The following is a 12,503-nucleotide window of genomic DNA, read 5'->3' on the forward strand; positions in this document are numbered from 1 at the left end:
AATGATTTCCCAAATCATGTTATAGTCACAGCTAATTATTATAGTAACAACTTTGCAGAAATGAGTTGTGTGTTGCTGATACTAGAATAAGGATGAGGCTTTAATGCAAATTAAATATTTTAGCATTGAAGAAGATGTTTAGGAATATCTCTGAAATTAAGATATCAAGATCTTCAGACAAATTCCTAATTTGAACAAAGTAACATTCAAAGTAGTATTCTTCCCATTTGGTTTGCCAAGGGCACTTAATTTGGAATCCCAGATAAATCCCTGATTATATCTAAATTCCTTTAGTGGTACTAAAATACTGATAACTGCTTGTTGAAGAAATTAAAATGCTGGTAACGTTAATTATTGTAACAGTAGTCTCCGATGCCGTAACGCTGTTTGAGTTTCCACAATAATTCACTGCTTCTGTCATGTATTTGGTTCCCCTACTGATGAATGAATCCAGCCTCTGCTCGGCCGCTCATCACTGTGTTGACATCATGTGTGTGTGTGTCCTTTATTTTGTCGTTGACTCACATTATGCCCTCCCCTGCTTCCTTATTAGGGTAATGTGCCAAATACTGACCAGTTCCCTTCACATGTGAAGACATGGTCATGGTTTTCACGGAGCGGTTCGTACAGTCCAAACTCACCAAAGGTAGGCCAGTTTGTGGGAATGAGATGTGGCCGTTATGGCTTCAGTCTTTCACTGTGGCTGACGTCTTGTCGTGGGTCGCCTGTTTCACGAGGGTTCCATTATAGATGCGTCTTTAGATTCAGTTTTCCTTTTTTTGCTTGATTTGGTTTCATCTCTGATATATATAAGTGTTGTGGACTTACTTTCCGATTATTTAGTTAACATAGCTGCTATGCATGGATGATATGCCATTTTTGTTTTGCAATATTTGCACGTACCACAATTTACACTGCACAAGCCATGGGGAGTTTTTTCTTCATTTTCTCTGATGATGATCAGGTCACCTTGGGAAGCACTGGTACTTATGTACGGTCCACTTGTGTGTTATTCAGTGTGAAGAATTTGTCAATTTTGACATTTTCTAGTTTTCAGCCAGTTTTAACAGAATTCGATCTCTCAGCGTATGTGCAGTTACAATTGTGATTACTATATTGGTATAACCTAACCTGATTGCTTCCATGTATCTTGTCATAACATACACAGTATCAGTATATAATGTATGCATGTTACCTTCTACCTGTTTACCCGAATACAGTATATGAACTGGATGGATACTCTTCCTATGTATATATATATCCTGAGGTACCATGTAGCCATGGTAACAGTGGCATGTGCATGCTCGCTGTATGATAATCAACAGGTATTGTTCAGGTAAATTAACACTTTGGGGATTCTGGGGCTGCAACTCCCAGTACTAAATGCTTTTATCACTGAAACGAGGACTGGATATGATGGGTATCAAATTAAACATGTGATAACATACATTTGTAAATTTAGTTCTAAACCATAGTGTAGGTTTTTAATTTTTCAAATCAGATACGCTTAACCTTATAAATTGAACATATTCCATTCTACCTTGAAACTCTAAAATTTGTGGTATGTTGAATGATCAAATTTAGTGATTAGTGGTCGTTGATTGTATTCTGCTTGTGTTTGCTTTCATATACTCAATCTATATTTAACTGACAGTACTTTAATCACTTAGATAATAAATCATCTACCTACCAAGCATTTATCAATTCATCTTTCCATGAATATATGAAACGATCTCTCTATCATGATTGTGTTCCCACTTGATTGACATGGTGTCCAGTGTGGAACAATGTAGTGTCAGATGTCAAGGTGTTCTGATGTAAGGGAATGTTAAAATACTGTTCACCCAGCCGAAAATGGGTACCCGGTGGGATCAGTCATATGACTTGACCTTGTGCCTGACAGGCAGCTAGGGTTATCTGGGGTAATAATGTCTATTATTTGTATGTGCTTAGAGCATGCTCATGCTGTGTAGAGTTCAGCGCTATATAAGTGATATCATTACTTTGTCCTGGACATTTTTCTGTTACACTTACAATAATCAAGAAACAACCTGCAGGTGTTGTCCACAGAATCAGTACTTGACTACTTGTCAGTAGTGAGACAGAACTGCTTTTGAAACATTTGCTATTGTGTTGATGTGGACATTAGGTAGATAATGATTCATTTCATTGTCAGACCAACTGGAGTGCAGGATTCTAAAATGTAATTGTAGAATATGGTTTTGGTGGTCCCAGACCTGAATGACTACTAGCCCTGTGGTCTTGGGTGCTGACATGATTCATTTGATCCTTAGATGTTGGAGGCTGTTGTTCCCATTGGCCACCATTATGATCCAAAGTTTACCTATACAAGTTTCAGCTAAGTGGTACATGTTTTCATCCTGTTGGTCCCTACTTAGAGATAAATTACTATTATTGTAAAGTAACTGATTACTTCAGACTGTTTTAATGTATAATTAGTGTACAATAATTTTAACTGGATTTTAGAAAACTAAAAAGATTAATTACTTTATCACTTAATCATCTGAAGTACAACTTTGAGGTTAGAGCCTAGAAAAGGGATGACAACTGGCTGTTCACAACAAACGACAATGAAGGTTTATGTTACAGTATGAGTACATGAGTATATGAAAAGATTTTGCCCAAATTTCTTGTATGTGCATGATCTGTGTTTAATTGCTATGTCTGCATGATCTTTTATTTAATTCAAAATTACAGTTAACCTTTCTGCACTTAAACGATAATTAAAACATAATTTTCTAAGAAGTAAGTTTGTCCTCAGTTCCTGCGATATGGATTGTTGTTGCTTTTGTTGGAACATAAGCTTTGTTTTGTCAGAGAATAGATTTTGTTCAGAAAAATAAACACCATTATTAAAAAATGAAAATAATAATTGGTTTGATTTGGACAGGTCTGTGCATCCACTAAGTCTTGACTTCTGTTCACAGAGTTTTTGTGTAACTGATGAGGCACAGAATATACCACTTCAGGTTGTCTTAATCACAGACTTGTCTCCATTTCTGGCATAGATCTTGACACTGTTATTAGAACTTTGCCTTGACAAATAAAGTGTTTGTTATGATTATGATAGGCTTTACCGTTGGCGGTGCATAATTGTGTCCCCTTTAGGCTGAATACAGCTTTTAGGGGTTGGATGCCAGGTTTATGATCTATGGTATATCAATACTGTACCCATGTGGATTTCGCTGATCGTTTTGCATCACTATTGGCTCTCTTCCAACTATGCTTTCAAGCCACGATATACCGGTAACTGGGGTGTATTCACAAGCTGATGTCTGTGTTCCTGATTACATATTGAATCTGTTCAACAAGTGAAGGATGCATATGTGTGTCTTTGCAGCCGTCAGCAAGTAGCGCTCGAGGTATGGAGTTGTACCAACACAACTTTGCCACCATTCGGACACCGTCCATCGTAAGGAAGGAGATTAAGGACCACGAACACAGTAATGAGCTCCGGGAACAGTTTACGGGTTACAAGAGCTTGCGGAAACAACATCAAAAGGAGCTGATACAGGTACCCTTACCGTCATAATAACATGGCTTCTGGGACAAATGTCACGATCTGGGCAAATCCGCAGCAAACTGATCTGCAGAATATTTAATATTTGGGTCCTGCTTTCTTCTTACAAAATACCAAGACTGTGATGTAACTGAAATGCTGGTCAAATTATAGAAACATTCCTAAGGGGAGCTTAATCAGTGGAACCAAGTGTATTTTGTTCTGTAATATTGCTTATTCACCACCCACTCTCTCCCTCAGCGGGGGTGGTGGGGTAGCCTAGTGGTTAAAGCGTTCGCTCCTCACACTGAAGACCCGGGTTTTGATTCCCCACATGGGTACAATGTGTTAAGCCCATTTCTGGTGTCCCCTGCCGTGATATTGCTGGAATATTGCTAAAAGCGGCGGTAAAACCCCACTCACTCACTCACTCACTCTCCCTCTGCAGTTGGAGTCCCGGTTCAAGGCTGAAATGGAAGAACACAAACAGAAGCTGGACAGGGAGTATGAAAACTTGCGGCAGAAGTTCTCAAAAGAAATGGAAAAACTCAGGGTTCAACATGCATCTGAGCTGGACCGAGGGGTGAGTCTTTACTACAGAAACTGAGGTGATATTTAACAATGTATAAAAACTGTGCAGTTTTGCTAAATCTCAACCTGACTCTGTTCCTTTTCGAAAGTCTTCATGTTAAGATAATGAACAGGCAGGTAGTTTCTAAATTGTAACCATTTTATTATCATTGTCCCGGAAACTCTCGGTGCTTCACAGTTTTCTGTTCATGGTTGTGTCCTTGAATACACCAGGAACCTGTGATAGTGGGTTCAAATCTCATTCTGACATGTTTGTGTTGACATGATTGTCACCATTGTAGAGAATGTCCGAGATATTGAAACGTAGCACTCACGAAATAAAAAGAAGTTGTTATCCATAAAGTTTGATCAATATTGTACTTCCCAACTTCTAAAATGCTAATCAAAGAAGTTATATGTCCGAGATGTCACTTGTGGCTCTGTCCCACACTAAGCTGACATGCGATATTCAAAGGGGTGTTAAACCAAACTTGGTCACTCTCCCATGGTATTGAAGTTGAATCTGAAAGGTATTTAAAAGGTCATCTATTGGAACAAAAAATATTATGATTATGTCATCAAGGTAATGCCATTCAACTTTGGGGGAGGTGGGGTAGCCTAGTGGTCAAGGCATTCTCTCGTCATGCTGAAGACCCGGGTTCAATTCCCCACGTGGGTCCAATGTGTGAAGCCCATTTCTGGTGTCCCCCGCCGTGATGTTGCTGGAATATTGCTAAAAGCTGCGTAAAATTACCCTCACTCACCATTCAACTTTCTACATTTCAAGTCCATTGACAGTTGAGTCAGCTGTTACTGCCCCTTTTCTGAGAGATCAATGGTAGTTGCCTTTACCTGTTACAGCAAAGGAACAACCAAGCTCAGGAGAGGAAGATGAGGAAGGACATGAACCAGGCTCACGACAGCGAAAGAAGGAACTTCAGCGTGCTGATGAAGAAGAACTATAAAACAGATAAGGAGAGGAAGAAGAAGGTGAGTTAAGGATCTCCTTCTGTATTGTATGTGTTCTGTGTACGCACTGTCAGGGCTCCAGATAACTTTTGGGGGTGTGAGTGTACTTACACATCTTATTGTAAGTGGAGGTGTACTGAGAATTTTGAAGGAGTACTGACAAGTTTTTGTGTGAGCGAGTTGATGTGGTTTGTCTGGACGATTCATCGATCACTGTTTCCAACCATGTATTTGTATTTAAGACGCGTGAGAAATAACTGAGCGACTGTGTGATGGGCTAAATGTCAGGTCCGACTGGATATAAATAGGAACAGTGTAGTTTTTAGCCAATCGAAAAATAGTGACACATATCGTTGCATTGCAACGCAAGGGATTCCTACTGTCGGGGTTTCCTTATGTGTCAAATCGTGATTCGCAAAAGAAACTTAACAACAAGTATTTATCCGAAATAGATTTCCATTTGCATGATACGCACGGAAATTAAATGCTAGACGTACAAAGGTATTTATGTGCGTACACGATACGCTTGAAATCTTATATTATGTCGTACTTAATTAATTTTGAGGCGTACATTATGCCTGTAACGCCCCTTATCTGTAGCCCTGCACTGTAACAGTGCCAGTGAAGTATTCCAGTTTAGGCTCATCTTGACCAAAGATCTTGGTCTAGTTCCCTTCATGGGTACAGTGTGTGAAAACCTTTGTTAGAGTAATCATAAGATAAATACAAAAACAACATTCCCTGACATACTACTACTACTACCACAATGTAACATTTTTAACACTCACCTCCCTCTTTTCTCATCTCCTTGCACAGAGTTGTCTACCTTAGATATGTCAGGAGTATGGAAATTCCATAATTGCCCTGATTATGTACCTTGGTCTGTCTGCCTCATACCATCAATGAGGGTTACCTTCAACTAATGTGCTGTTTAAAAACATATATGGGGCAGTGGGGTAGCCTAGTGGTTACAGCATTTGCTTGTCTCACCAAAGACCCGGGTTCGATTCTTCACATGGGTACAATGTGTGAAGCCCATTTCTGATGTCCCCAGCCGTGATATTGCTTGAATATTGCTAAAAGCGACAAAAACCCAACTCACTCACTAAAGAAAACACCCACAAACTCGCTCTGAAGCTAATGTAGTGAGGGAGATGTGTAAACTGGCACTAAGTCCAATGATTTGTGGCAGGATTTGGATGATGCAACACCTAAGAAGGAGCGAGAAGACACAATGAGGAACTACAAGGAGAAGATGTTGCGGCAGCAGAAGGACGCAGAGTTCAAGCTGGAGAAACAACAGAAGGACACAACAGAGTTCCACCTGAGGAAGTTCCGCAGGAAGAAGGTCCTACAGTTCCATCAACTGGAACAGAAGCTCCTGAAGGAGGTGAGCTACAGGACTTTCTGGGGATTCTGAGATCACTAGCACCTTTTTCTGTACATTGCTCAATTCATGTGTTGATTACAACTTCAATGTGATACTTCTCTAGCCCTATTCTGGCTAATGAAAGTGGAAAATTATGTCCAAACCTATAATCTGGAGATTGAATGTTCAAGTTCTCTTTCCGGGCAGTGGGGTAGCCTAGTGGTTAAAGCGTTGGCTCGTCACGCCCAAGAACTGGGTTTGAATCCGCACATGGGTACAATGTGTGAAGCCCATTTCTTGTGTCCTCCGCCGTGATGTTGCTGGAATATTGCTGAAAGCGGCGTAAATCCAAACTCAATCAGTCAGTCAGTCAAGTTCTCATTAATAGTGGGCCATGTTACCCACCCTACTTAGTATGAGTACATTTTTCTTGAAAATGTAAAGTATTTAGACATTACTTGCTTGTCCAGCTTTAATCCCATTCAGAAGTATGATTCTGTAAAACAAAAGGGAAAGGTCTGACTTGGCTAAAAGAAACCTTGAAATAATCAATGCTGGGATGTAAGACACTGATACTTGAACTCCTTAAAATTCATATGATGATTTGGTAGATAATCTTTTTCCGCATTTGCTGTGGATAACTAAACAAATATGTTGTAAATCAGGGGTGGAAATAACCCATTATGTCTGATGACCATGTTTCTCAATGTACCTGTTTCTAGGAGATCGGTCAGCGCCGGGCGCAGCTGGAGTATGAACACACGATGCTTGTGCGGCACCACGAGTCAACGCAGGACCTGGAGTACAAGCATCTGGCGGCCATACAGAAGATGAGGGACGAGCAGCTGCGGAAACAGCATGAAACAGAGCGAGAGAATCAGAAAGAATATACAATTAATGCTGAAGCAGACCTCAGGAAAAAACATGCCTTGGAAGTTAAACAGCAGCCTCGAAGTTTAAAGGTATGCCTTGTGTTGAAAACATGCTAGCAAAATATTGGACTGTAACACAGTAATCTTTGGAATCCTTTCATTTTGGTCAGATTTATTTCCATATTTCTATCTATTTTCTTTGTCCGTAATTCCAAAATGAAAAACAAAATAAAACGAAATCTGATTCTTGATATATTTCTAAAGGCATGGTTTTGATTAAGCACAGCCTTTTGTCAGGTGGAGAGAGTGTTGTCAGCTGGTGTTGGGATTTGATGAGAAAGACAGGTGACTGACATTTTGTGCTCTCCTGTGTGTCACTATAGCCTCTTTCACATGGACACAATTTACTTACATAAGCAATTTACTTACATGAGTAAATATACTCACATAAGTAAAAGTAAATTTACATCATGTTCACATATTGTTTTCGCCAGGTATAAGTAAACATTATCTCGTGATTAGAATAACTAAATTTTCATCATTTTAGACAATGTTGTAGAGTAAGCTGCTTGTGCCAAAACGGAGGAGAGATATCCCATATACTTTGTCAGTATGGGTTTGGCCCTGGGGTTGTGTCGTGAGAGAGAAGCATGGAGTAGAAAACGATCTCGCCATCGGTGTTCTCAAACCATGAAAATGTCCTTTGATGACACACTTTGGATAGAGAATTTTCGCATGACTAGAGAGACATTTTATGTTCTTTTCAATGAACTACAGCCATGTTTTCCCGCAATGGGTGTTTATGTAAGGAAACCTCTGGAACTGGACCATAAGGTGGGCATTGCAGTCGAATGGGTTGCTTGCTCCCTCTGAAGAGTATAGAACTATTGCTAATCTCTTTGGGGTAGGAGTTCCACAGTTCACAAATGTGTACATGGCGTCTGCAAGGCGATATCCGAAAGATTGTTAACAAAATATGTGTTCCCAGAAGGAAATGAACTGAGAAATGTGATTCAGGGTTTTGAAGAGACATGGGATTTCCTAACTGTGCCATTGATGGAACACATATCCCAATCATCGCACCATCCTTGGCACATGGTGACTACCAGGATGGTACTCCATTCTCCTGCAGGCAGTGTGTGATCATGCAAAGTGCATGATGCCAGGGTTTTGGCAACCCAGAGCTGTAATACAAGGGGGAGACAAATAACCTGTTTCCAAAGCGGACAAGGCAGCTGCTACTATGCCACAAGTGCTAATGCCAATCGTGATTGTGGCTGATGCAGCCTATCCATGGCTTGAAACCATGGCTTCTAAAGCCATAAACATATTCTTTGATCTTCATCTCATCTGACATCATTGATCGTTTATTCTTTTTTGGATCTGCAAGTTGTGCCTCAACATTTTTTTCATTCCAATTAGACAAGAGATAATCAGTGTCTTCATCATTCCTCGAAAGTCCATGCGTGGCCCTTTCAACAACAGGATTCTTCTTAAGATGTCTTAAATATGTCATGAAATACTCACCTAAGTAAAGATAAAAAAATTTCACATGACCACAAATACTCCGGGAGTATTAATACTTATCAGTAAATATACTTTTACAAGACCTCTTGGGGTCTAGTAGATATACTTTTACTTAGGTCTGTTTACTCCAGGAGTAAATTTACTCATGTAAGCAAATGCGTTCACATGCCACCCTAAGTAAATTTACTTACATAAGTATGTTATTTTTCCTTATCCTGACTCATGAAATTATAAGGAGAGAGTGACAAGTCTGGGCACGTCACATGGTACGTTTGCGCGGGAAAGAGGAAGGGAGGTAACTCGTGGGTGAGTATTGTATGTCCGCTTCGGGAACTTCAAGGGATTCAAGTGTTCCACTACCATTCGAAAGGGAAAGGGAGATAAGAAAAGATCATGAGTCAGGATAAGTATAAAATATCAATTTTACTTACAAAATTACATTACTCACATAAGTAAATGTATCCATGTGAAAGGGGCTTTTGTCATACGTAGATGTTTCTGCTTCAGCAAAAAGTGGTGTTAATACGGCGGCAGTTTGACGATGCGGTGAAAACCCAGCAGCGGCAGTACAAGGCCCTGAAGGAACACATCCTCCAGAACACTCCCAAAGCAGAACAGAAGGCAGTGGTGAAGAAGCTAAAGGATGAACAGATGAGGAAGCTGGCCCAGCTCGGGGATCAGTATGAGGCCAGCATCGCAGACATGTTGCAGCAACAGAACGTGAGTCACACATAAAGGGTGTACAGAGTTAGGTACTTCAATGTGCAGGGACAAGATATATAACCTTGTTTATTAGACAGGTGCGCCTTGATGAGTCACAGGTAGCTCAGGCCCATGACTGATGTGTATGTTCTATGACCTTGTTTATACGACAGGTGCGTCTTGACGAGTCGCAGGTAGCTCAGGCCCATGAGCTGAAGCAAAGGCTACAACAGGAGCTGGAGTTGCTGATGGCCTACCAAAGTAAGATCCGCATGCAGACTGAGGCACAACATCAGCGGGAGAAGAAACAGTTGGAAGAACGTGTGTCCCTCAGGAGGGCACTGCTGGAACAGAAGGTCAGTAAACTCCACTTGCTGAAGAACACTGATGACTGAATGTTCAAAGGAAACTTGCTGTTGTGATCCTTAACTCAGAGAGTGTGTTTATTCATTGATTATGATCATTGATTGGCAAATCCTTGCTGATAGTCTCTAATGATTGAGTGAGTGTAAGTTTATGCCACTCTCAGCAATATTCCAGCTATATGGCAGAGGTCTGTAAATAATAGAGTCTGGACCAGACAATCCAGTGATCAACAGCATGAGCATTGATCTAAGCAATTGGGATATGATGACTTTGTCAACCAAGTCAGCGAGCCTGACCACCAGATCCAGTTAATCGCCTCTTACGACAAGCATTGGTTACTGAAGACCAGTTCTAGACGAGATGTTCATGGGTGTGATAGTGTCTAGCCATGGCCAGGTGATACTCACGTTGTGTTTTATCTTCAGATGGACGAGGAGCGAGTAACCCTTCACAAGGAGGAAGGAGACAAGAAGAGCCAGTTACATGAGAAGCAGACAAGAGAGGTGGAGGAATTTGATATTGAGACGACAAGTCTCGGACTTAATGCAATGGAGATAGCCGAGGCATCTCACGACCCTGATGATGATATGAGTTACCGGGGGAGCATGCTGAGCCTTAGTGGAAGTAGCAGTAGTAGTTCTTTCTCCTCCCAGGTGCCCACATAACTACAGCTCAGTCTTAAGTTTACTGTCCCCCCTCTCCCCCTTCCCCTGATCCCCAGCAGGTGCCTGGGTGTCTGTAGATATATAAATATGAGCAGAACTACCAGAGTGTGCCTGAAGCACATGTGGATGCTCCACCAGTGTATGGAAGACCTGCGGCTCAAGGACGGTGATATTGGATGCCTGGCCTGGTCTTCTTTACGTGGCAATATGTGACAGTGTGATAAGGACAGCGACGACGATGCGACTGACCGGAGGTGGGGGAGTGCGTGCCGGGGTCCATTATGTGCTAAACGGTGATAATACTGGGTGAACACGCCCACACTACGGGACTTAGCCACGCAGTCTCATCCCATTAATTCTCAGGCTTCCTCTTAATGAGACCGATGTACGAGAGATTGAGCAGAGTTATGCCATCGTTACTGTGGCAACCTGGCCAACGACTATCTCTTACAGTGTATATATACCCTCTTCAGAAAGCATACATATATAGCCTAAGAAGGTCACTCCATTATATATTCATGACATAAGCCAGTGACCATTCAAACCAGGGATAGCCCAAGGGATACCTACTGAATTAGCAGCTAACTACTTTAAGCATTACCCTGTAACCCTAAGATATTTATCAAAGACTTTGACTTAGGATCTTGTCTAAGTTGCTCAAAGGCTAAGATAGCTAAGCATAAAGGATTGCTCTGTGGTATCATTCTGGTGACTTCTTACATTTATGCATGGTTTTGTAATTCACATGCATACAATGTAATTTGGATTCAGAATTTACCACATATTTTATACATGGAATAGTGATAAATGATTATTCTGTTGATTTCTGTGTTATTTGTAAGTGCGTAGGCCATTGTTAACTAACAGTTAGCATAAGGGGGACACTTGACCTGGCGCAATTTTAACTCATTTCTGAACCCAAATATACTCTTCATGGAATAGGCTTGATCTGCTGTGGGGCAGATTGTGATGATTGTGATGTGGATCACATACTTCCTGCACAATGTCCAGGTACAATGTATAATAATTGTATAAATTTTGTAAAAAGGTAAAAGAGGTTAATTACTTGATGCAATCTTGGGAGTGATTGTTGTACCAACGGCAGACTCTGCCATCAGGGAGAGTTGTCTCCCTTGACTACATGCAAAATGGAAGCAAACATGCTTACTGTTGGACCTAACTTAACTGGCACAATTCACCAGTGAGATATTTTAATATTAGGACTGACATACAACACTAGTTCCAGTGTAACAGTATACAGTATACAGTATACATGTATTCTGCCATAAACTACTCAGTTGGTTGTCAACAAGAAAATTGCAATTAAAATGATTACCTAATTCAAATGGGTTGTGTTCTTTCTGATTGGTGCCATCCATGACTGCTTGAATGAAGTCATCTATGTGCTTGTGGTCCAGTGGATATATCAGTCACAAAAGGAAGAATCGACACTAAGTAGGCACAATAAATTCTATACCCCCATACAAAGTTGCAGTCATGGAAAGCTCTATCTTCTAGAGTGAGGCCACAATATATTTTACTCTGACAATTTTAGGGAAAAGGTTGAGAGTATATAGAGTATATATAACGAATATCTCTTCCTCTTTATGTCATCTTTGACCTAGAAGTAACTGATGCTGAATATGTATTAAACAGATGTTTGGGAGAGATTTAAGTAATCTACCAGGGTATAGATGTAGGCACATCTTTCCACTCAGCCCTTGCACCAACAAGTAAGCAGAAACACTTTATGCATGACATGTCTCCCACTCTGTGTTACCTTGAGTATTCTGATCATAATCTGACAACAGACGTCCACAACAAACATCTATGGTAGTGTGGATATAAATTCCCGCCCTGACAATATAGTCCCAAGTGACACTGACGATCAAACAATGATTGGTTTGAACCAGATTAACATGGGTGTTGGGGTAGCCTTGTGG

General features: G+C 40.7%; 1 protein-coding gene across 1 annotated transcript in view; it reads left to right on the forward strand.

Moving 5' to 3' along the window:
- The window catches only part of LOC124282222 (serine/threonine-protein kinase TAO3-like), a 35,466-nt gene extending 23,560 nt beyond the window's left edge, over positions 1-11,906 (forward strand). The window contains 9 exon segments of the mRNA XM_046718180.1: positions 554-646; positions 3,362-3,535; positions 3,969-4,103; positions 4,952-5,080; positions 6,252-6,449; positions 7,151-7,390; positions 9,335-9,547; positions 9,703-9,885; positions 10,321-11,906. Coding sequence (XP_046574136.1) covers positions 554-646; positions 3,362-3,535; positions 3,969-4,103; positions 4,952-5,080; positions 6,252-6,449; positions 7,151-7,390; positions 9,335-9,547; positions 9,703-9,885; positions 10,321-10,560 — 1,605 coding nt within the window. The 3' untranslated portion in view covers positions 10,561-11,906.
- The last annotated feature ends 597 nt before the right edge of the window (positions 11,907-12,503 follow it).

This window comes from Haliotis rubra, unplaced genomic scaffold (genome assembly GCF_003918875.1).
Source record: "Haliotis rubra isolate DU_JTF1 unplaced genomic scaffold, ASM391887v1 Scf296, whole genome shotgun sequence".
Classification (NCBI taxonomy): Eukaryota; Metazoa; Mollusca; class Gastropoda; order Lepetellida; family Haliotidae; genus Haliotis; species Haliotis rubra.